This window comes from Aythya marila (assembly GCF_965140915.1).
Source record: "Aythya marila genome assembly, chromosome: 2".
Classification (NCBI taxonomy): Eukaryota; Metazoa; Chordata; class Aves; order Anseriformes; family Anatidae; genus Aythya; species Aythya marila.
Genome location: NC_139043.1, coordinates 44508428 through 44532818, shown reverse-complemented (window position 1 = coordinate 44532818; position 24391 = coordinate 44508428). Strand labels below are relative to the sequence as shown.

The 24391-nt window shown below is 46.4% G+C and overlaps 1 protein-coding gene across 5 annotated transcripts; it reads right to left on the bottom strand.

Moving 5' to 3' along the window:
- Positions 1 to 967: 967 nt before the first annotated feature.
- Positions 968 to 24025, bottom strand: NOD1 (nucleotide binding oligomerization domain containing 1). 5 transcript variants are annotated; one of them, XM_082753066.1, is made up of 12 exons: positions 23993 to 24025; positions 18536 to 18874; positions 16606 to 16780; positions 14137 to 15940; positions 12316 to 12399; positions 11553 to 11636; positions 10030 to 10113; positions 8653 to 8736; positions 7412 to 7495; positions 6551 to 6634; positions 4997 to 5080; positions 968 to 3663 (listed from the first exon to the last, which is right to left on the bottom strand). In XM_082753066.1, exons 2-12 carry the CDS (start codon positions 18749 to 18751, stop codon positions 3591 to 3593), a joined length of 2856 nt encoding a protein of 951 aa, XP_082609192.1. In that variant the 5' UTR covers positions 18752 to 18874; positions 23993 to 24025; the 3' UTR covers positions 968 to 3590. The 5 variants fall into 5 exon arrangements, 4 of the variants coding, with proteins under 4 accessions (XP_082609192.1, XP_082609190.1, XP_082609191.1 ...); XM_082753064.1 differs by lacking the exon at positions 23993 to 24025 and adding an exon at positions 22638 to 22755; XM_082753065.1 differs by lacking the exon at positions 23993 to 24025 and adding an exon at positions 21442 to 21532.
- Between the last annotated feature and the right edge of the window lie 366 nt (positions 24026 to 24391).

Here is a 24391-nt window from a genome sequence, read left to right as displayed (position 1 = left end):
TTGGCCTCGCCTCAGGAAAATCCGCTGGAAAGGAGTCCGTTTCGGTAGGTGCAGGATTTCGGGTGTGAGACGTGGACCTGCGGAGCCTGTTGGTATCGTGTTCCCCTCACGGCTCTGCTGTGAGCGCTGTGCGTGTGTGGGGCCTGACGCGGGCAGGGACAGCGCTCGCTTCTGGACCTGGTGTCCCTTGGAGCAGCAAGGGGAGCAAAACGCGTGGCCAAGGAGCAAAACATGTGGCCAAGGAGCGAGGAGGGAGCAGGGAGGGTCTCCTTCAGCAGCTGGAGCTAAACAGGGACGTTGTTTTCTCTCCCCTGGGGTCCTCAGGGCCTCGTGCTCCTTCCAGGACTACCCCTGAGGAGCCATGTCTGTGCCTGAGGGGTGCGGGCCGGAGCCCTGCGCTCCTTCAGCAGCTCTGGTCGTGGATCTGGCCCCGTGTCCAGAAAGGCGAGAGCACGGCATGACCCCGCTCACACCCAGACAACGGGCAGCCCTGGCAGCAGCCGAGCAGGACAGGGTTTTCCAGGCCTGGCTTAATAAAGCGCCTGTTTTCTGAGGGGGATGAGGTCAGGGAGGCGTGGGGGCTGGGAGGAGGGGGTTGAGATAAATAAATAATTGTATGAAGCCCATCCTTGGTTGTCTCAAGATGACTCACTCCTCAAGGCGAGAGAAGGGAGGGAGGAGGCAGATGTTAAAAGGAAGGGCCCTCAGCGGTGGGAGCTGCAGGTGCTTGGTGCCCCTCCAGGCTCAGCCCCCTGTGTTTTGAGCCACGCTGTGTGCCAGGCTCCTGCCCTGCTTTTCCCTTTCACCCTGGTTACAGATTTCTTTGTTTGAACAGGCGTTTAAATTTTAACCCAGGCGTCTGTCTCCTCCCCTCCCTTCCTGGCTGATCCTTTAAGCAGGCTTCAAATGCTAGGAAAAGGAACAAAGTCTCCGTCTGCCTCAAACCAGCTCCATCACTGACCAGAAAGTCCCACCACGGGTCTCCTCCCGTGCCCAGGGGGGACCCGGTGGCTTACTGGGAGGAAAGCTCTTCAAAATTCACCCATGCCAGGATTCACATCTGCTAAATTCAGCATTAAAGAGCCTGGCAGGTAGCAGGGGCATGAACACTTCATTTAAGCCAGTCCCCGAGCTCCAGTTCTGCAGCTCACGAGGCTTTCACCGCTGCTTACGTTGTGCCTCCTGTGTGCAGGCTGAAGCCCAGGCCAAGTGTCTGCTTGACACGGCTTCAGCAAGGCCAAAGAACTTGCAGCAGCCTGGTGGGGTTCTTTAAAAAGCTGTTTATTATCACAGCAGACAAGTAGAAAAAAACATAACGCTGCATACAGAGAACGTCTTCGCAAATTACAAGCAAGTCTTAAAAAGGTTACAGCGGTGTCTGTCTCCCAGTAAACATGGCTTTTGCTGCAGACCACTAAGGTGCTGATCAAAAGCTCTCTGCAAGTAGCCTGGTGAGACTACAAAGAAAGAAATGGAGCCCACGGTGCTGTGCCAACAAAGTAGGACACTCGGGCCACCCCATGAGCAGTTCCGCCAGCCCCAGCATCCCAAAGCTGTGACGTGACTTGGGAGCGGGGTGCAGGGAAACCCCTCAGAGCCAGACCCAGCTGGACCCAGACCTGCGGGCCAGCCCAGAAGAGCTCTTGCAACCTGAAATCTCCGCTGACACCAGGGGGTGTGACTGGCACGGGAAACGAGCGAATAATTCAATGATTGGAGCAACCTGGAAGCAACACGGGCAAGTGAGGGCTCTGGGGAAGGCCCTTCTCACCCCAGTGTCTCCTCTCTTCGCAAGGTAAACCACGAGCAAGATTTTGACGAGGCACACGGGTGTCTGATTTGTTGAAATGGCTGAGAAAGCTTTAAAGGCCTTGTTTTGGCAGATGTTTTTGCAACTGAAATCCAGCTCGTATGTAACTGTGCCCTTTTGCTTCAGTAAACAAATGGCTCAGGTGCGGAAATCATTCACTGGCTTTCCTCTGGCACAGTCTGAAAGCTTCGTCTGCCTGTCTCCCTGTAAAAAATCAGTGCTGATAGCACGGGCAGGGAGGAAAAGTCACTGAAAGATAATTACTGGGTTGTTATTAATCTTTTTTTTTTTTTTTTTTTTAAATGCTGAATTGTTGAAAAGCTTTATGAGTGTCGTAAAATATGTTAGGGAGCTGGAAAGAGCAGACAGAACTGAGGACTGGTAAAGGTGTGCTACCAAGCAGGAAAAGGAGAAAACCTACAGAGAAAGCCTTTTTTTGGTTAGTCAAGAAGTTTTGTGGCTTATTCAGCAACTGGAGAAACATTTCTCAAAATTTTAGGGGGGCAACAGTATGGCAGAAAGAAGGAAGCTGGATCATGCTTCTCCATTTTCCACTCTTTGTATGCAGCGTAAGGTAGAACTTGAGATTCCCCTTATGAAGAATGCCTAATTTGCACCAAAAATAAATATCAAGCACCCTGCTTCTCTGTAAACTGGTTTTGTTTAAGGCTTTCTAAAGTAACATTCTCTAAACGCTAATTATTTTGGAAGGGGGTAGTGTTTTCTTGCTGGTCCTTATCATCGCTACGAGCACCTCGCCTCATGCTTTGCACTAGTTGAAGCATAGGATAGAAGGTTTCCCAGCAAATCTCAGTGCTTTTTTGTGCTTACACGTTGCTGGGAGAAGGGATTTCCACTTGACGCACTTGGTTTTCAATTGTCCCGTCACCCCCCCCGAAGCGAGGCAACGTCATATTGGTGTATTGCCACCAGCACAGTGTCTAGGCCAAGAGCCAAGGCAATGAACAGGCTGCTAATTAATTTTTCACATTTATCTCCAGCCCCTCTCCCCAGAACAAACACTGTGAAAGCAGGAGGTGGCAGTATCTGTGCAGCCCTCAGGAGATCTTATGCAGAAGTGTTTTACTGCCAGTGTTATGATGCTACAGTGATGGTAGGAAGGTTTTCTGCTTCTGTAAAAGAACACGTATTGGTTTCAATATGGAAAAAAAAAAGATTATTGAAGGTAATCTGAATCTCACGTTTATCAAAACACGGTGTCTACGACCACTGTTTTCCAGTGGGAAAATGAAGGCCTCGTTTCTAGGCAGGAGAAAAAGATTCATGTGGATAACTTCAGTACCTCACAACTCTTACAGCCAGCTTATGTTTCCAGTAAGACCATTGTTTGCAGCTATGAAGCAGATAATACTGTCAGCTTGTGGAGCCTGGGCATCCTGCACCCCTTCTCGTGTACGCGTGCGTATAAATAAGTTAGAGATTATTTACATCAGTGTACAGAATAAATCTGAACCCAGTTACCCAAATCCATCTAGCTGCTCCCGGATTTGGTCTGTTAGCACTTTGTGTTTCATCTTCAAAGCACCACACGGACATGAATTATTTACCAAGGCAACTTCCCACTCACCGAAAGGATTAAGAATAGCGAGCAGGGTAAGGGATGGAGCCGAGGGAGGGCAGCTTGTTCATAAAAACGCAGCTACTCGTGTCTCTCTCTCCTGCCACGAGTACTGCTGGTTTATGCCTTTATAAACTCTGCAGTCCAAGTGTAGGAGCAGTCTTTGTAACACGAAGCTCGTCGAAATGGCAAAGTCCTCACTCAGAAGCAAATGATCCGCTCTTCGTTTTCAAAAGCTTTGGCTTCTTCTTGGCTTATCAGGTTCCCGTTCAAGCTGTTGGAGAGGGAAAATAAAAGGGATGTGAAAGCAAGGCAGTGATTGTGCCCGGCTTCTGTTTCTCCAAGGTTTTGGAGCAGAGATCAGAACTCAGCAGTGCCGTGTGCTTCCCAAGGGTGTGCGCGTGGGAGCAGCCTCCAAAGGCTGACTGCATCTTGCTGCTCCCACTGAGCACACAAGGAGCAAGGCGACTTCTTCAGAAAGAAAAACAGAACACCTAAATTCATCTTCACAGCCTTTTGTGTCTTCCACGACAGCAAAGGAAGAAAACCCGTAAGTACTCAGACATTATTAATCTGAAATGACTTAGGGGAAAATTTTCCAATCTGGCTACGCTGATATTTACGCCCCTGAAAAAAAGCAGCCTGCTAAGTGCAGCTTTCAGAAACGATGGATACCATTAAGCCACTGAGATTTATGGAAATATCAGGGCTAACAAACACCTCTCAAAATCCAGGCAAGAATCAAAAGACAGACTCTGGTTTGAAAATGCAGAATGACTCAAGCGGGAATTGAGGCCTCCTTTGTAGATGACAGCTGATGCTGGCCTTTGAAAAAAAATAAAATAAAAAGCATCTTTTCCACATCTCCGGGGAAGCCACTAGTCAGATAGTGAGTCATTGTCTTTCCAAGCAAGAATCCAGTGTCCTTTCACTAAAACAAATATGTATTTTTAAAAATACATTTCAGGTTCGATAATATGGGAGCAGCAGTGCTAAAACCAGCACCACTCTATTGACTCCCGAGCTCCCTGAGGTGAGGGAAGGAATGTGGTATTTGGCTTTGTGCCTTATAATGCACACGCGTGACTGGGTGATGCCTACCTAATCTAAAACAAGCAAATCTTACACAAAAAGTTAATCTCCTTGTAGCTTAGCACTTTTCAGGTGGCTGGAGCACTGCCCGAAGAAAAATCCTAGCACAAGTTGTATGAAGCAAATTAGTAATGCTAATTAAATGTAACCATCTCCTGCGCGTTGGGATTTAACTCCTGAGGAGCGTGAACACGTTAAGAAGTTTGAAAAAAAAAAGTCATGAAAAGCAAACTTGTCTAGAAATTTAGACCCTAAGTCTGCAAACACATGCATTCGGTGAGTCGGTGATATAGACAGATAGGAACTCCCAAAACTTCTTGACATTCCTAACACGCAGGGAAGTGTTTCAGTGACAGAGGCTTTTTACCTCTGTGAAACCTGCAGCTGGATCTGCAGCCCCTGCCTCACATAAACTTGATTTTTAAAAATTTTTTAAGGCTGGAAAGTGAATGCCAGATGTGTTTTTGAAGGGAAAGAAAGTTTACAAAGTGAGCCTTTGAGGAGAGGATCTTTACCAGACTTCTTTAATCGCCGTGTTCTCCTTGAGAGCTTCGCTGAGGTACTTCACCCCTCTGGCTGTAATTTGATTCTGGATAAGCCTAAAAAGAAAGCGCTTCATGTCAAACTCGCATGCAAACCATTTCATAGCACATGCAGAGCCTAAGCTCAGCTTGACATCACGGAGCAGGGTTGTCAGTCTTGCCACAGGCAGACGGCTGCAATTTCCATCCAGGATGGTGCCCAGTGCTGCTCAAATGCCCCACAGGTGCACTTTCAGAACCAGAGCCCGAAGCATCAATCCCTTCCTTTTAAGCCTGCACATGGCTGCGCTCTGTGTGGACCAGCAAGATCTTAACAAGTTGCATTTTGCTCACTTATGAGTATAAAACTACTCATCATCCTGTCCTAATTCCCTACTCACCTTTCGGTCTATCGTGGTGTGCCCCATGGCTGTACCACTTCACGTGGCTACCTGAATGAATCCCACAAGATTCATGAGGCTGAAAATCAGAAGGAAATGAAGGATCTTGTAGGGATGGAGGGAAGGAAGGAAGCAGGAGGTATCCATTGACATAACCAATCAGGCAGGAGATAAATTTGCCTACAAGCAGAAACCCTCTGACAACGCTGAGCTTTGGGAAGTTTTCTCATGACTCAAACTGAACCGTCCAGTGAAGCATATCTGCAGCTGTGCACCAAGAAATCCAGCCCTTCCCACCCCTCTTTCATTTTCAGGGTGCTGGGCAGCAGGACTTGCACTGCTTTCACAACAGGCTGCAAGCACTCAGCCCCTCCGACAATCAGCACGCTTCCTAAGGGGCACAAACCAAGATTAATACAGGGAATGCTGAAGGGTGCTTAGCAAAGATTTTATGCAAGTCTGCAAAGGGACTCTGTTTATTACATTTTCTTGGCCACTTGGGATGAACAGATGGCTGTTTGTTTCACAGCCCACATCTGCCCAACCCCATTCATGGAGAAATTCCTGTGAACCTCTGGATTAGGACAGCCAGTGCTGTGTTTTCTTAGAAGCTTAACAAGTCCCTTTGCGATTGCTAGAAACCATAACCTCTGCTTTCCTGGAGGTTTGTGTCTCGTGGTTGAGTGTCTTGCCTCAGTGACAGAGCCTACAAGAAAACACCAGGCAAGCGGGAGGTGTAAATGGCTGTCAGGTAGCTTCTTGGTGGAGGAGTCAGAGTTGAGCTTGCTACTTTGACAGTGCTGACAAAATAGCAAGAATTATAACAATGTTATTTGATTCTAGCTGTCTGCTTGTAGATTTCTGAAACTTACGTTGGAGGCCAGTGATGCTCTGCTAAAGAGAAACGAAATCAGCTGGTGGTTCGAAAGTTACCAGGACACACAAATAGCTTCAATTTTTCCCTGTAGGAAAGTAGTTTCTAGATGCTAGACACAGCTTTATTAGCTTTCTATTAAAACTGTCTACAAGCAGTCAGCTGCATCCAGACCATGCACAGAAAGCTTACTGTGACCTACATAGACTTGGAAGGTGAAGCTTTAATGCGGTGACTGCCAAAGAGCCTGTGCCTCTGTGGAATGTAACTCACCATAAGTGCACCAGTTTCTTGTTGACCTTCAGCATCTCTGCAAAACTCATTGCTGCCTCATCATCCAGCTCATTTTTTGTCAGCCTAAGTGGGAGAGAAAACGTTCACTTCAGATGTTATTGTTATTTTTCATCCCCCTGCTTTTCCAGCTCGTCTGAGGCTTAGCTTTGGACAGCCAAAGGGGCGTGTGCTGTTCCTGCCCTGAGCAATTTCTAAAGTCTGGACCACAGACATGCTGAAGAGAAGCCCTGGGGTAAAAGGGACAAGAATATTAGAGATCTTCACTTCTCGGAGCAATGATCTATCTAATGCTATTCTCTCATGATGTTAAGGTGAATACAAAGTACGTGAGCTGTGGCGGAAAAAGGTGGAGAGGTAGAGACAGCACTGACGAGGTGCAAAACCTGTGAGGATGAAGAAGTGAGAGAAAATGGGGAAGGAAAGGTGGAGGGAGTAGAAATAAGCACAGACCAGAACTGCAGGTAGCCACAAGGGGAACTGAGAAGCCCAAACTCAATACTGGGCATGACAAAACCAGAGGCAGATGGGTTAAATCACTGCTTTCAGGCAGCAGTCTGCAGAGACACTAATAGGAGACTTCTTATGCCTTAAGTCAAAACCCAACCAACCTTTCTAAAGTTAACGGGTGACATAAAGAACTCAGCGTGCACACGGGAAGTGTGGCAGTGCTCCTCCAAGCAGGAAAGCTGCTCCTCATGTCCACGCTCTTCCAAAGGGTAGCAAGATACAGGGGATGGGAGAAGGGAGAGCAGGAGGCGCAGATGGGATCGGAGGAAGTAAAACTAGGCTGTGGCTTTCTCTGGAGAAGGAAGAGGAGAAGCAGAGCACGCTGTTGCTCACCAGAAGATTTTCACGGAGTCGTTGTGCTGCATGGCTTCAGCAATACTTTTGCCTCCCTCTGACGTGATGCCGTTGAACGCGAGACTGTGAAGCAAACAGACACAAAGGCTTCAGAACCAGCCAGCATTACCCGACCCCGCCGCTGCCAAACACTAATGAGTATCCTGGCGTGGTGTGTTTTGACTCCTAAACACAATACCTGCTGTTGTGCAGGGAGAGAGGAGCTTGTAAATGCATGCTTTCCATTACAGACCACAAACATTTCTGAGTCTGCCCTTCCTTCTTTGAATAGACGTCGGCAACATCATCCGGTTAAAACTTACGCTTCAGGCTTTGAGGGTTCAAAAAGCATTTCCAGCCTCAGAAGCTAGGCCAGAGCTTGAAAATAGCGCAAGGCCTCGGAAAAAAAAAAAAGAAAAAAAAGGCAGAAAGGGGATGAAACGGGGCAATGGCACAAATATGTGCTAGCATGAGCCCCTGCTAACTTCTGCTGAGACTGTGTACTCTCAGTCCCTCATGACTGGGCCTAAAAATGGCAAATGTGCTGACGTGAGCTGATGTAGCAGGCACCATCTTCTCTTAACCTTTGCATCAAGCTACCACAGTGAGCTGGTGCTAGCTGTGCATTCAAATCATGAACCAAGATGAAGCAGTGGGAGATAAGAAGGGAGCCCCAGTGCAAGGACGCTGCAGAGCAGCAGATTCACCCTGCACGGGTGCCAGCAAAGCCTGGCTGTGGCTTGCAGTTACCCCTCCTTATTTTTGCAGGCACATTCAGCAGCATATTTGTTCCTGTCCGAGCATCCCAGGTGTAGCCCAGCTGTGATTCAGGCTCAAACTGTTTGCTTTCAAGTCTGATGCACCTGGCTGGATTCTGCAATGAGGGGGAGATGGCTATTTCAGACAGCTTTTAAGTTTAAATGTATCTAGGTCACTGCACCTGCTTGGCTTTGAATTTTTTAAGGCCAGCTATAAGCTGGCAGAAAGGAGGACAGGCCACCAGCTCCGAGATCCCTGCATCTGAAGTGGCAGCAGCAAGCTCTCAGGAGATCCCCAAACTCCCCGAGCGCTGCATTTGGGAAGAAACCGGTGCCATGTGCCACCTTGTGGGGAAACCAAGAAGCCTCATGTGTTTCCTCGCAGAGAGGCCAGTGGAAATGGGAGACAAATAGCAAGGATCACCAACGCTTCCAAGCGTGGTGGGAGAGCCAGCGCTGCGTCGAGCTGGGCTGGGGTTTTACCTCACGTTTGTTAAGGTGGGGTGGTTCCTCAGGGCCTCTGCGAACGCCTTGGCGCCTTCGTCTCCGACGTGATTACCCCACATGCTGGTGAAGACAGGAAACCAGGAGATATCAGGCGTGTTGCCCTGCTGCCCCTCAGCATCGCGTTCTCTCCATTTCTCTCCCTCTCCCTCCCCCTACCACCACCTCCCAGGCTTTGAGGCTTGCAAGAAAGCTGGCACGAGCCATCCCCACCGAGCCGGGCATGTTCCACTCCCTGCACACCACGCCATCAGCCTCTCTGACTCACCAGTTCCCTCAGGCCACAGCGCAGGAGACAGCCTGCTGCAGTGCCAATGCTTTTGGGATCAGCTTGCTGTGCTGGGCAAACCCTCCGCAGCCCTGTACCCTTGTGGGGTCAAGGAGTTTTGTGATCTGTGCAGCGAGCTGCTGTGACACATAGACAAAGCCCTAAATCCTCAGCATTTGCTGTAGGTCCCCCTGCTGCAGTTTTCCTTTAGCTGTGGGGCACGGACTGGGTGTAACACAGCTCAAAGTAACGTGGCAAAAGCTGCACAGCTCTGATCGACGTTCAGCAGCAATATCTGGTCAAATCCTTGCCACGCAGACCGAGGGCTTTGACAATTCACCGGGTATTCTCAGGCTTGAAAGAGCCTCTGCTGAGTTACAATGTTTTTTTCACAGATCTCATGTCTTGATGACTCAGAGCTACACTCAGCTTGATGGGTAATTAGTTGGCAGCTCTTAAAATCAATCGAATTTTGTGGTATCTACACACAGCCACTTCCAGTAAGTTCCCTAGAATTTCCTTCTCAAAAATAAAGCCCGAAATCTGATTGTTCAAATCTGACTTTCACATTTGTTACGGTGGCCAAACAAAAGTTTTAATTCCATGTATTTGAGTATTAGATCCTAAGAAGAACATTGTCCTGCAGAGTGAAAAGAAAAACTGGGATTTGCCAGAGGGAAAAAAACAACCCCTCAAGTCTAGCATCTCTCCTAAGAGGACAGGGATCAAAGGTTTAGAGGACATTAAGACCTCTCTCCAGTAACAGGGGGCTCTCCAGTCCAGGACAGAAGGATGAGGAGGAGTTCCTTTTTATTCTCAGAGCTCACAAATTTATCAGGACTTGGCACAGAGTGTTTGACAACCTTAACCTTGACACTCAATAACTAGGTACATCGCCAATAGTCATAAAACCATTTTTTTAAAATAGAAAATGTGGCTGTGCTTCTGCACCAGTTTGGTCTGCAGCTGGAGGGAGACAGGAAATGGGAGAAGGAGGGAAGGTAAGAATGAAAGAAGAAATCCTAAGGGATTTATGAACACCTTGCCAAGACCAAGCCCTGAGCATTCCTCCTAAGCACTGAACTTACCCAATTTCAAACATTGTCTTGCTCTTCTGGATGGCCTGGGCGAGGCACTTCCCTCCTTCGCTAGTTATTTTGTTTGCTCCTATTCTGCACAAAACACGTGAATTGATGAGGTACCTCGCTGACAACACTACAGCTGTCAGAACACCAGCTCATGAAGCAATACAAGCATTTAAGGCTAATTAACTCTGGAGGCTAGTTACAGTTATCAAAGATTAACCCGGAGTAAAAAATCCTGCAGGCATTTGACCTTCGATTAAAGGAAGACATACTTTGTATGTTGGCCCTCCTAATATGACATATTTCTGGGTAGTGTCTTGATTTTGGTGCTCTGTGTGTCAGAAACGAGGCTTAGGAACTGGTCCCCAAGACAAGGCTCCCTGCCTGGTTTTTAATCTAACTCATAGCATCAATTGTTGCTGCAGAGTACACGAATTACATGCAGCACGATGCCAGAGGGAGCAGAGCAGTTCTTGGTAGTGTAGCTCGAGAGAAGACTAATAATTTTAGGTTTTTCTGTTCCGAGCACAGGCTACAGGTGGTGGCACAGGCCAGTCCAGCACTGGTCAGTGGCTGGTGCTGCTGGAACACCTTTTCTTTCCTTGGCTTGTGTGGGAGCATCACATGGCTGCAGTTCAAGAAAGAGGCAAGTCTCGATTGTATGCACATTGCTGTAAAGAGCAAACCAACCCCCCAAACCCCTCGAGCCACTGAATTTACATAAATGAAAACTGGTTTGGCTGACTGACTTCAGGCACACGAATATGCATTCTATCCCAAAACAAACTCTGGGATTACTAGGTAGCCTGACAGAAACTGTCTTCCAACAGGTTTTTTTGGTGGAAGTGAGAAGATGAAATAAACAAATCACTCTGTTAGAGCAGTGAAAAAAAATGGAGAGCTCTTGGCCTTCAAAAATCTGCAAGTATTTCAAGTGGGAAGTATGTGGCTTGTGTGGGGTTTCATAGCCAGTTAGTGGCAGAACAAAGCCTAGAACCCAACAACCGCTGGCTGTGGGTTGCTGCCTTCATACCAGCAGCTGGCACTGCTGTAGGTACCTCTATTTTCTGCTGCGGTCATAATTAAACCATTGGTTAATGGTTTACCTTTATGTCAAATCAGTGCTGTGCATGGCCAGACAGTTATGTGGAGAAGTTCCAGGAATTAAAGGGAACAACTTCCCAAGTGAATTTGGGTAATTCCAGCATTGAGGTATGACTCCAAAGGCCCATAAGAGGCTGGGTATAAAGAAGCCTGGTGCTAAATGCAGGTGAATTCACCCATTGCAATGGCCAGCAAGGTTTGTGCACCTCACTCAAGTGTTCAAACTGGATTTAAGTAAAAAGTTTCACCTGCTGCCACTCACTGCTAGACTACTGTAAAAAAAAAATACATAAATGCAACCAAAATTATATTTTACTTGCAACAGGATTTTTGCCTTTTTTCACTCTACCTCCCTTTTCAAGTTGCTTTACCTTAATTATGATGCTGTACAAGTATAAAGGGAAAAAAAAAGCCCCACTTACTTAACATATTCAAGGCTTGAGCACTCCTCAATGAGTTTCGCAACATATTTGGCTCCAACATCAGTGATTTGATTGTTGTATAAGCTTAAAGAAAAATCACATTGGCAAAAATGGGTTATTCCTGCTGTTACTTTAATATTTACAACCTGCATGTTTTATAAAGCACACAGAGCATCAATCTTTTTTGTACGGCCCTGTACACATGCACAATTGCTTGTATTTCTATTTTGATACACAGTTAATACTGTGAAGGGCTAGATATAAAATACAAGAGACCAGGCTGTAAATCATGGAAAAATATGTATATAATTTTTTAAATGCACGGTCTCCTCAAGCAAATAAATCTTCCCTTTATTCCCGTGTCAGTACGGAAATAACACCACATAAGTCTGAAGAAAAAGAAAACACCAGCAGAATGTATTTTCATTTTTTAAAATGTCATAAAATCCCCTTGCAAATATTACTGAAGATCAGATACCTGAGCAGATGTACTTACAGTAAGGCACTGGAACAAGGAGGTAATTCTTGGTATCCACGCTCACTTCTCAAAAAATCATTTTCATTTAGCCTCTTATCCAAGAGTGGGAAGCCAGAGCTAACAGGCCTACCAGCTTTAACTTGATTAAGAATTAAAGTTTTTAAAAAAATGCTACTTTATATGTTAAAAAAGGAGGTGTCTTTGGTTCCCACCCCACCAATGCTGTGTCAGCACTGCAGTTTTATTTTCCAGTATCAATACCTCGTGCTCCCGGTTGGTACGTACCCCAAGAAAGTCACAATTTTGTACTTGGAGAGTTCTTCGTATAATATCCTGACTCCATGATCTGTGATTTGATTTACACTGAGCCTGGGATGAGAGGAAAGAAAAGAGAGTTTGAATCAACAGGGATTACATGTCTTCATCCCCCATGAGTTAAGGGATGACTGGAGGTCTGTGCAGTCCCCTCTGACATTTCAATAGGTTCTTAAATCAATAATCAAATAAGTTCTATTAAAATCAATTAAGGCAGATGTGAACTCAGTTTTACATGGTTCACTTCAGAAACAAAAGAAAACAAAAAGCCCCCGAACACCAAGGCAGCGTTCTGGAAGCTGCCCATAGGCCTGAAAACCATAAAAAGCGGTAAGTCAGAAACCAGAGACAAACACCTCATCTTCTTCCCGTGCTTAGTGATTGCAGAAATTCCCCTTGACACGAGCAACAACAAGCTTTCCAGCCCACTCTTGCAACCTTCTCTCTGGGTACCTAGTTAAAGCCAGGCGTCTGGAAAGGCACAGCACTTTCAGGCTCCACTGACTAAAGGTTGTGAAAAGCTCTGGCCAGGAAATGGAACCGCAGTCCCAGAGGCATGCTAGATGCTTCCAATTTATTGGCCCAATTACACGCAAAACAAATCAACGTCAGTCACTCACAGAATGAAAATATATGTATTTTTTTAAAACTCCTGAAGCTTTTTCACTGTTGCTAAAGGGACGTGTTCCTGTGAGACATTCCAATTCTGATGAATCGTTAAGCTCTTGGAAACCTTTAATTTCTAATGACCGAGTTCTGTAGGACAGGAGAAGTCCCAACATCAGAAAAGCCACCAAGACAACAAGGTGGGTGCCTAAAAGTCTGGTGTGGTGCTGCGGACAGCGCTGAGCTCCCCCTGAGCATCACTTGCTTTGATCTAGTTCTAGAAGATTTATAGAGGGGAAAAAAATAAAGGCAGAGCAAAGCCAAGCAAGAGTTATCAATCCATTTGTTAAAAATAAAATAAAATCTCGTGAGGCTGAAGGAGCTTCAAAAAATAAATACTTCAAGTTCCTGTTTTTCTTCACCTGACTATTTGGACAAATAAGGCCTGGCTACATTTCACAACCTCAGCAGGTGGAACAACACGGCCTGTGATGTTAGAGGTGGAATGAGTTTGCCCCGATCACAGCAGCTCATGTCCTCCCTCCACACCACCTCAGGGAAATCCCACAACTAACACTTCAGCCACCTCCTTTCATGAAGTACTGCATGTTAGCTTTTATTCTGTGAAAGCCAGATGCTTTGGCAGGATGTAAAAGCAAGACATTCGCAGCATTTGGTCGTGGGTTACTGTGAATGGCAGATTCGCTCTCACCCTGTATGTCCAAGGGCAGAGACGGGCTCAGGCAATCTTCAGATAAAAGAGGAAGAATTTCTGTTTCCTTTCATCTCCCTTAAGCACCTTCTCCTATAAAAATCCTCTTCTGAGAAAAAAAAGTTTGTGATAGAGCTACCTAAACCTAGAGATGTAAACAGTCCTGGCTTCTAAGGACTTCTTACCACCTTTTCTGTTCGAGTTCCCAAATTCACTCACCCCTGCTCCTGCCACTGACTGAACAAATATTTCATGAGACCTGAAAGTGGCAGAGCTGGGGGTAATCAAACCTCTAATCCAAATCATGCTGCGTGGGGCTATTTCCAGGGTTTGGTTTCTGCTTTGAAGGCCAACTGCTCTTTAATTTCCAGCAGCAGTGAGAATTCTGCTTCTCCACTTTGAAGATCACCTCCTCCAGCCCCGCTGCCAGTGGAATGAAGGCTGAGGAGGAACCAGCTCGTACAAACTCCTACCTGATCACGGCAAGCTTGCTGAAACAGGGCAGCAGCTGCTTTATTCCATAGTCGTTGATGTTGTTGTTGTCCAGATCCAGAGCCAGGCGCTTCTGGAGGTGGTGCACGACAAAGGAAATGGCGCTGCAGTCAGCGGAGTAGGCATTGCAGTACGTCAGCTTGATGTAGTTGGCGTGCATGCGTTTGGCAGCCAGCTTCCCCACCTTCTCGCTCTGAGTCTCATAAAGGCACCTCAGCATCCAGACAAAGTTTGGCTGGACCTGAATCTGATTGTAGTTTAGGAGCCTGGACCGAGTAAGGCCCTTCAGGTGGGATTTCATGCTCTCCCCGAGGTAGGTGATGAGGGTCTTTCTCTTCCGCTTAATGACCGCAGGCAAAACTAAATGCCTGAAGAGCTTCTGCTTGGATCTGGAAAGCAGGCCACAGAGAAAAAGGTTGGTGAAATGGAAGTGCTCGTTGTTTCGGAAAGGATCCTCCCCTGCCAGCTGTTTCTTCAGCCAAGGGATGTGAAGGCAAGTAGGCTGGGCAGTCTCCGTGGAAGAGCATTCGTTGAAAAACTGCAGTATCTCCTTGGTGCCCGCTCTCTCTTCGATAACCAGGAACAAAGCTGTGAAAAAAGACTGAAGGGTTAAGTGCAAGAACTCATAAGTGGACTGACTGTCACAGCCGGTATAACCTTTGACTGTCCTGAGAAAACCCAGCTGCAAATCTTCTTCAGAGATGTTTGCTGCCGTGACCTCCTCCTGCTCGAAGATGAAGAAGGAGTTCCCCATCCCTCTGTAGGCAATTTTACCCAAGGCTAGCAGGGTTTCCTTTCTTGCCTTGAACATCTCTGCTTGACTCCTGGTGTTGCTCTTCAGCAAACTTGTTTTCAGAGACCGGTTCAGGTGGACCTCAATCATGAGCAGAAACACGTCTGTCAACGTAACAGAACAGTCTGGCAGTTCGTGGCTGTCATACATGGAGCGGAAGTGTTCGTAGCATTTAAAGATAATCCAGCAAAATAAAGGCACCGAGCACAAACTGCAGAGATTGGGGTTGGCTTCCAGCTGGTTCAACACCAGTGCTCGCTGCCCCTCGTCTTTGAAAAACATGGCAGTGTATTCCTTCAGGTTACTGCTGGAGAAGCCACGGAGCAAGACTTTCTTCCTAATGATGTTCCTTTGGATCTCAGTTCCCGTCCGTGCCGTAAGAACTTTCTTGGATCCCTTCAGAAGCTTTCCTCGGAGCAGGCTTACCAGCAGCACCAGGGGGTGGCTGGGCTCGTCGGGTGAACACATCTCGGGAACGCTGCTGAGATCGAAGTTGGAATAGATCTCATCAAAGCCATCGAAGGTGAAAAGAACCGTATGAGGGAACTGCAAGATGTGACGGAACACCTCCGCGGGGTCCTGGTCTGGGTAGCAATTATATTTGAAGAGCAAGTCTTTCAAACACACGGCTTCGTCTTCCTTAAAGCAACTAAACATCCTACATCGGAAACGGAAGAAAAATTTGGCCCCTATGTCCAACTGTTTCCTGGCCCACAGGCTTTGTATCTTCTGCAGCAAGATCGATTTTCCAATTCCTGCATCGCCAAAGACATAAATCGTCTCTCCGTCTTCATTAATTAGCCCGACTGCATCGTCAAAAAGGGCTTCTAATTGACACACTTCACCTAGGCTCTCGTTGGTAAAACTGACCAGCTCCATAACGCTGTTAGAGTAAGTTTCTTCAAGCAGCATCTCTTCCCTCTGAGCATACGACATAACGAACTTGGAGTCTCGTCCCAGCTCATATCTGAGCTTCTGGCAATACCTGCTAACTGAAAAGACAGGGAAGTGTTATTAAAAAGCCCGTTGCGTATGATCACCCGCCTCTGTGGGAGCTGTGAGGGGCAGTAAGTTAAAATAATTCTTCTGTAAAATCAGTTCTTTGGCAGACTGATGCTATGGATTTGGGCTGCCATCATTAGTCTCTTGGAAAAATCAGAGATTTGCTAATGACCTTGCTAATGAAAGAGGTAACGAGTAAGTCACCATCTCCTGAAAACCAGTACTGACTTCAAGACACCGCACTGCATTACGAGGCTTCCGTCTTTCAGCTGAGACTCAAAGTCAAGCCCTTGAACCTTTGTTAAAGATTTGTCTCTGCAAAGGCAGGGGGTTTTGGTCACAGATTGGTTTTGGCATCTGCCTTTTCCCTCTGTTTATATTCTACTTGTTACTTCTATTGGGTAGGTGGTGATTCTTTCCTAACTTGTTTGGTAATTTTTATTATTGCAAACGCATGAAAGCACGTCCTTTAGAAAGCAGGCATCTCAAAAGACCTTTTTTAGGCTTTGTTAGGACACAGAAAATTAAAATTGTGCAATGTTGCACTGGGTTTTTATTGCAAGAGAAGCTTTACTGCTGATAGAGGCAAAGTCATACTTGTATTTATACACAGTGGGGCAGGTCTAACAAAAGGGATATGGATGCACGGCCTTACCTGGATCTGTATTTACCACAGGTCTGCTACAAATATTCTCCGAAGGCTCATAAGCTATTTCATCCAGCCAAGGCTGAAGTTCATAGTAAGCATCAGTGACTTTCTGTAGGACACGGATGAAATATTCCGAAACTTCTTCTCCCTTGCTTTGGACCAAGTCTAGGATTTTGCGAACCTGAAGAAACAACACGTGGAAGATCGGTGATGCATAGTGATGACTGTTGTACTGCTGGGCTGCTTTAGGATCCCTTTTGGACTGGGACAAGATCCTGAAATCAAAACTGGTGCTTAAAGAACTTGAATTCAAAATCTACCTCTGAATTTCAACCATCAAAACCCTCACTTTCTGTCTGTATTGGGATGTTGCAAGAAAGTCAGCTCTGCAGATTAAGGTCCCAACTTTTAGCTAAATCATATGCTAAAAAAAAAACCAACAAACAGCGTGGATAAATACTTCTCCTCAACAGGGAAACTAAAGGATTAGCCCAGCCTGGCTGAGTATATTTTAAACCCCAGGCTGGTTAAAACAAAAAAGATGGAGGGGTTTTCTCAGTGCCCTAAATTAATTTCTCTTATTTGTAGATTTTCCGGTCACTTTTAGATTTACCTCTGGCTCCTGCTAGAACCAGAGTGGGGCAGGCAGAATCTCTCTCTGGATCTTAATGCAGATCCAAAAAACCTGCAATTCCTTCTTTTAGCACAGCAACTCACTACAGCAAGCTATCTCTGTACAATTTACTTGTTGCCTGCAACTGTTGCTGAAGCTAATGGCTACCAAACAGTGTCTGGAGCAGCTCAAGGTGAATCCTTCCAAAGGCAAACCAGAGCCTGATCTCTGTGCAACCAGCACAAGGCAACCCCAGTACCGAATCCTCCTCAGGACAGAGCAATCCTTTTGGGGTTCAGTTTGAATGTTTGGATCCTCTTCTTGCTGAGAATGAATCAAGAATTCAGTTCAAGCAAGGGGTTTCGAGAGACTATGGCCTTGTGTGAGTAAAGCAGGGCGAGTTACACGGGACACAGCAAAATCATGGTATTTTTTTTGACATTTTGTGTGCTCTGAAAAACAACTTTAACCCTTCCAGACAAGCTCCCACAGAGTCCAGTTCACTTACTGTTGTGGCCTGCTCCCTGTCTCTGCTTAGAGTCCTGGGGCACAGCCTCCCCCTCAGCTTTTTTACAACAAGCATGTATATTATGCTGAACAAAAAGAAAAGGGGATGATGGTACAGTGTGCATTTATTCAGCTTTGACCTTGCACACAGTGAGCACTGTGTTAGCGTCTCAGCTCGCCAGCAAGAACGATTATTTTATGAAAATCTGCACTGTTAGGCAAGTCCAAGCTCTCTGAATTCTTTACGGTTTGCCTGCCCCTAATTGTGACACTATTCTGAAGCTGCACAACTGGTCGGGGAATGAGGAGTTTGTGTTGGGTCACGACTCACAGAGCAACTGTGCACACCTGATGATTTTCTCCTATCAAAAGAACAGGAATTAATTTTTCCTCCTGATGCCCACAGATGAATTCCAAACCCCAACGTGCCAGGATATATCAGTTTCACAAACATTTACCATGTCCAAACATTTCCTAAAGTAAATTTTCCTTAAAATACTTTACATTATAATGAAGGCTCTTGTGCAGCAAGCTGCACTGACAGCCACGGTGGCCACCTCTTTATCCGAGGACAAAGCTGCAGCTGGGGACACAGAGCAGCAATTACCAACCTGCTCATTTTGGCAGCTGCCAGCAGGCTTACGAGCAGTGCCAGCAGGGCTGGAAAGAGATGTGGTGGAGATGCTTGTCCAGAAGGAACGGGGTGGGGAGTCTCCAAAATAACAAAGATTGGGAAAGACATAAAGCCCATAAAACCCAACAGTAAAGTAGAAAGTAACAGAAAGTTCAGGTTGGCTAGTGAAATGAAAACAATACCTTGTCTGCTTGAGTTGGAAACTGAACAACAATCTCGGCGTCCTCGGTGGAGAAGTACTCATTGTAAAGCAAGTTGTCAATCAAACACTGCGTGTTTCGGATCTTACTGACCAGAAGCTCTCGGTAGATCTTCAGCAAAGCAATGCAGGATGGCGGGCTTGCTGCTGGAGGTTTTTCCAAGGAAATCTCCCAGTTAGCACAAAGTTGGCCTTCCATAGTCGAGACAGCAAGAAGCTGCTCCGTCTAGCCTCATCTTCGGCAAGCTGGCGGTCTGCAGTGAGGAGTCAGCTCGGGGTTAGCTTCAGGGAAACGGGCGATCTGTCCTTCACGTTACCGAGCCTGTAAAAGGAATTGCACAGAGCCTCAATGTAAACGCTATCCTGTGCAGATACATCCTGCAGGTAGCCATCACAGAGTAATTCCAGCCTCTGCAAAACACCACTGACAACTTTATCCCAAAAAAAACCCACACCCTGTTATCTTCCTCGTGTACTTCCAGACATTTATTCAGCTTTTGGAAAAGAAACAAACCAAAAACTGCTGCAGGCAGTCTCCCCTGTAATATAAATACTACGGTGCAGCTTGCCTCAAACAACAACGCTTGCATCTGCTTTAACTGCCCATTCCTCGTGCATAATTGAATATTTTTATTAGCTTTTCGTGTTTCAACAGACAAAGCAGGGCATCTGTCCAAAAGCAGCTCGACAAGGAAATAAAGGGGAATCAAATTCTATTTCGTAGCAATTAATTCTGTAGGAGGAATTAATTTCTACTAGCAATTCCCTTTGTCTTCGGTCGCAACGAAAGCCTCTGTGTAAAATTTTGCCAGGAGGGCGACTGTCCTCAGAAGTGAAGCTTTGTGAACTCTCCGACAGCCCTGGCTGAAGGAAAGCAAAGCACATCCCCGGCACAACTGTCTGGGGTCGCAGCCAACCCCAAAACGGCAGAGCTCTTTCAGCCAAATGCGACGTGACCCAGTGAGCTAGCTGGCTTTCCGACCACGAGTGAGTGACTGCATCTGCTCAGACAACTCAGCCCTGCAGTGCACCACGCGCATGACCCAGCGGATCGAGTGGCTGACTCCTGAGTCACCCCGCTGCCTAGGAGCCACGCAGGCACATCCCTTCCTTTAAGAAAACTCATTTCAGAACTGAACTCCATCACCGAGACCAAACAAATGTTGAAAACATCGTTTCCTCCAGAGCTTTTGCAAGTTAAAGAGATCGAGTTGCCTCTAAAACACAGGCAACACAGACACTAGCACTTTTCTTTCAAGCCACTGCACCCACCCAACATCTCCTGCTTGCTTTGGTTGCTCTAGGACCACCTTATCCTAAAGCACGTTTTCTTCCTAGTTTGGGAGGGCTAAGGCAAACGTCCAGGAGCCCGTAACACTGGACCAAGTGCTGCCACGGGTACAAAATAAAGAGAAATATTGTCTTTACTCTTTCAGATCCATCCATAAAGAAGTTTTTTTTTAAAAAAAAAAAGACAAAAACATGGAAAACATGGAAAGTTCAGATGGTCTGAAACATGCGTGCTCCCCATTTGAGTGAGTCTATGTCAGCAGAGAACACAGTTGCTGTTGGAAGGGGTTGGCATATGGATGCTGCAAGACAGTGAAGAAACGAGAGGATTCAGAAAAGCATTTAAGGTGAAGGCAAGCAGCAGGGGAGAAAGAGAGAAAAAGCACAAAGGCAGAACGGGGAAGATACAGCTGGCAATATTAAATCCGCGCACAATGACGTACTCAGTGATATTTTCTGTAGTAATATTAACTTCAGGATTAAAAAAAAAAGAAAGAAAAAAAAGAAAAAAAAAAGATATTCAGTATTGGAGAAAACAGTAACTTTCACCGGTATCTTTTATAAGAAAAATGGAAAATTTCCACCATCCCCAGACAAAGAAAATGTCACGTCAGATGAAGAGCTGAGCGCCTGAAGTTAGAACAGCCCTATCTCCTGGCACAGGCAGCTAATAGCAAGGCAGGTACCTGCATGTTTGTAACAAAGTGGATCGGCTACATGAGGAAACTTCGGGTCCTACCCAGACTAAAGCAAACACATAAATGTTTTACAGTAGCTGGTTTAGGTGCAGCAGCACCTACAGGTCCTTGTCAGTGTGGGAATGTGCTTAGTTTTTCAGAAAAACTCTCCACAGGACTCGGACATGCACAGTTCTGCTTCGCTAGCTTCAGGGTTTTTGAAGCAGGAGACCAACGTGCTGACACTATGAGGTATCAGACTTATCTGCAAGTCTATCATCTCCTTCTGGAAAGAGTCCCAGCTTCCACGGTGCTTTACAATGGCCTCTTTGAGTGATGGATCACAGGGTTACAACATACTGAGTCTCCCCTTACAAGGTTCTGTTAGCTTTATAATGCTGGCTTACACAGCTAGCATGTTTAAAGGTAAACGCTTATGTGGCTTAGAAATCTATGTTGAAAGCAACCACTTGCTAGACCACAGAGCATGTACAATGTTTTCTTTCTTATCTCAGGCACTCCAGCTGCTGGATCCAATTCCCGTGCATCAGTCGTGGGGATGCTGGAAGAAAAGGCTGAGGCATACATTCATGTGGGGGCACCTCCGTGCACTAAGGTCTAAAAACATCCTCTGTTGAGAACTGCTGCCTCATTTAACAGCCATTCCATTTCTGAAAGGCCTAATGAATGAAATCGTTTCTAAAAGCCACCCTGAGCTTCTTACAGTCCTTTTTAAGGTATCGCTAAGTTACGATAAAGAGAGATCTAACAGAGATGCTAACAGCAACAGCTGAAGATGAGCACTGAGGTTTGTACAAAGGGCACAGACACGGGGAGGAACAGAAAGATTTGCCTGCTCTGTAAAGCACCTGAACCAGCAGACCACCTAAGAAGGAAGGGAGAGAGGCAAGAACAGTGATACCTGGGCAAAGCAGGAGCCTGGTATAGGGGGACAAGGAGACAGACACATATGGGGCAAAGCTTTGTATCTGGGAACAGAATGGGCTTCTTGTTCCTGCTGGGAAAAAGAAAAAATAAAGGTTTACTCGAGAGGCTGCCAATGATACTGTAGAGGAAATTAAGTGAGCCTCTTTGAGAACAGCTTCAGCCGAGTGGAGAGGACAGAAAACAGACTATCAGGAATTAAAAGGAGCCAGAGAGCAGAGTGCTCACCCATCAATTGCAAAAGCAAATGAGACAGAAGACAGTCTTGGCCAAATGAAGCATCAGTGGGGACTGAAGTGATGTGAGAAGCAACAGCAACACTAGCAAGGGCTGCTTATCACAGGCCTGCAAAACTGAGAGTAACAAAGAGGAAGCAAGATGGGGATCAGGCCAGGAATAAAGAGGGAAATGAAAAAGGGAAATGAAATTCGTCATAGTAAGAGATACAGCAGAAGTATCAGTGCTCACAGCAAAGTTTTATGTCAATAACCTGCAGCAGTGCCGATAGCTTCCGAGAAAAGGTATTGGCACTTTTATTTAGTGGCTCTTCTGACTTCCCTCTGTTTAAACTCTCGGCATTGCACAAGCATATATAGTTATATTTCCTGGCCCTGCCCTTCTCATATCCTCTTTTCTCGAAGATTGCCTGCTTTCCTTCTAACAAAACCGCTGTGCCTGTTCAATTTCCAGTGCCGCAAGTCCTCTGGCAGCGAAGAATACTCTGTTTTACTGGTAGGAGCAACATTTATCACAAAAAAGTCTTACTCAATGTAAATGCTGTGTATAGAGGGGCTGAAGGGTCTTAAAGAGTAGCTAAAAAGAATTCCACATTTGGGTAAACTTAATAATTAACTCCTTATTGAGCTCGCTGCTCCCAAGGAGATTGTGTAGGAAGAAGCAGCAAAGCCAATACAAGGAACAAATTAATTAGGAGCTGTCCTTTGAAGCAGCTAATTTAAGACCAGACAAGTGTATTTCTAAAGACCTGAAAAACTCAGTCAATAGAAAGTTTCTTCTGTAGTTATCAAAACGACTATTTTGTAGTATTCAAAGTGTGGTTACTCTTAGGAGGTGGCTCTACGAAAACAGTGCCCCCTTTCACAAGAAAATCTGAGCCCTTTGAGTCTTCAAGTCAGCTTTGTCTCCTGAGAAAAGCTGTCCTACAGTGCTCACCATCCCAGTGCAGGGTCGTTACAGCAAAGGGAGAACTGGAGATCCTGGCATGCTTTTTCATTAATTGCTGTAATCTTGACTCAGTCAGGCCAGTCCAAACTCAAGTACTTGCTACCACTGGGAGAAACAGAAAACAGACTGCTTATCCACATCTTATTTCATCCGTGCCATAACTTTTTTGAACATAGCAAATACACAAGAACTTATTTCCACACAGCGTTAATTTCAGAGTTGTTTCTGATTGAAACCTCACCTTTAAAAGACACTTAACTATTTTACGGGGTATGAGAACAGTAAAACCGTGCAGATGTTAGAAGCAAATGGGCATGTATACTACATGGAAAGTCTGCATGTTTTGACAAGAAGTGATGTAATTCATTTATTTCCCAGAGGTAAGGAAAAACACCCTTTATTTTTATAGCACAAATTGTGCATTTCTTGAGGTTGCAGAGAGTCCCTGTACTGATCTTAAAATGATAATCTGTATCCATGAGTTAAAACCCATTAATCATACTCCCATTTACAACTATCATAATCAATGCTACAGAATATCAATACATGTCTTGGGAGCCATACATTAACATCACACTAGTGTAAATCCATTACAATTCTTGTGGTTTTGGGGTCACTGAGATCAGCACCTTTCAGTGATTTCCCCCCCCCCCCCTTTACGCTTTGACTTATTAGTGTAAGCTTTTATTGCCCCTTCTAGTTGTTTGAAGAGCAACAGGTGATAAAGAACACGTAAGAAATAATTTCTAACTCCATCTGGTAACCCGACAAGCTTTTGCTTAAAAGGCAGAGGCTTTTAAAGAAATATTTATATCCTTCACGAGTTTTGCTGCTGCATTTCCCAACAGCATACTTTTAAACAAATGGAGCTTTAGCTACCAGGCTTGGAGTCCCTGGTACCAAGTCCTTGCCAAAAAAGATGCTATGGGGCTCCCTGAAAACTCCTTTATGGCATGTTTCAGGAAAAAGATTTAATAAACAAGAAGGAGGCACGATTTGGCAGGACACTGCGGGTGCTCCGACACCAAGGTGCCGGCGTGGCAGACCCCCCCACACACACCCTTCTGCAAGCAGCTCCCACCTCCCCCGCTCGTTTTTTGCCTTATTTTTGCCTCAATTGGGCAAAACAGCGAGGCCTAAACGACTCCCGTGTGAGTCAGCGGGACTCACAGCCCTTCGGGCAGCTGCGGCAAGCAAAAGGCTTTCTAATTATCCCCCCCCCCCCTCGACCGCCCCCCATCACCCGCCGCGACATGGCGGCCGCCCCCACAGGGGGCGCGGGGAGGGAGCGATGCCGCCGGCGGCGCCGAGCCCCCTTTCCCCTCTCCGTCCCCTGCACTCACCGCGGCGAGCCGGGATGGAGGGCAGGCAGGGAGGAGCGGTGCTTCCCCCGCCCCCGGCCCGCCTGAGGCGGCTCCCGCCCCGCACACGGTGCCCCCTCCCCGGCCAGAAGCGGCTCCTCCCCGCACGGCCATGGCCGGAGGCTGCTTCTCCCTCACAGCCATCGCCGTGCCTCCCGCTGGCTCCTCAGGGAGGGAGGAGGCTTTCACCGTCCCCCCAAGTTCCCCCTTTTCCTCAGCAGCAGGCATAAAGTATCCCTCCTAACTCCCTCCAGGTGTTTACTTTCCCTTTGCTTCTTGCAACAGTAAAATACCCCCTCAAAAGTGCCCAAGGAGCCTGGTGAGGACACAGTAAAACAAGCGGTCGTGGCATCGAGGAGCTGAGCTTCACACGCTTTTACC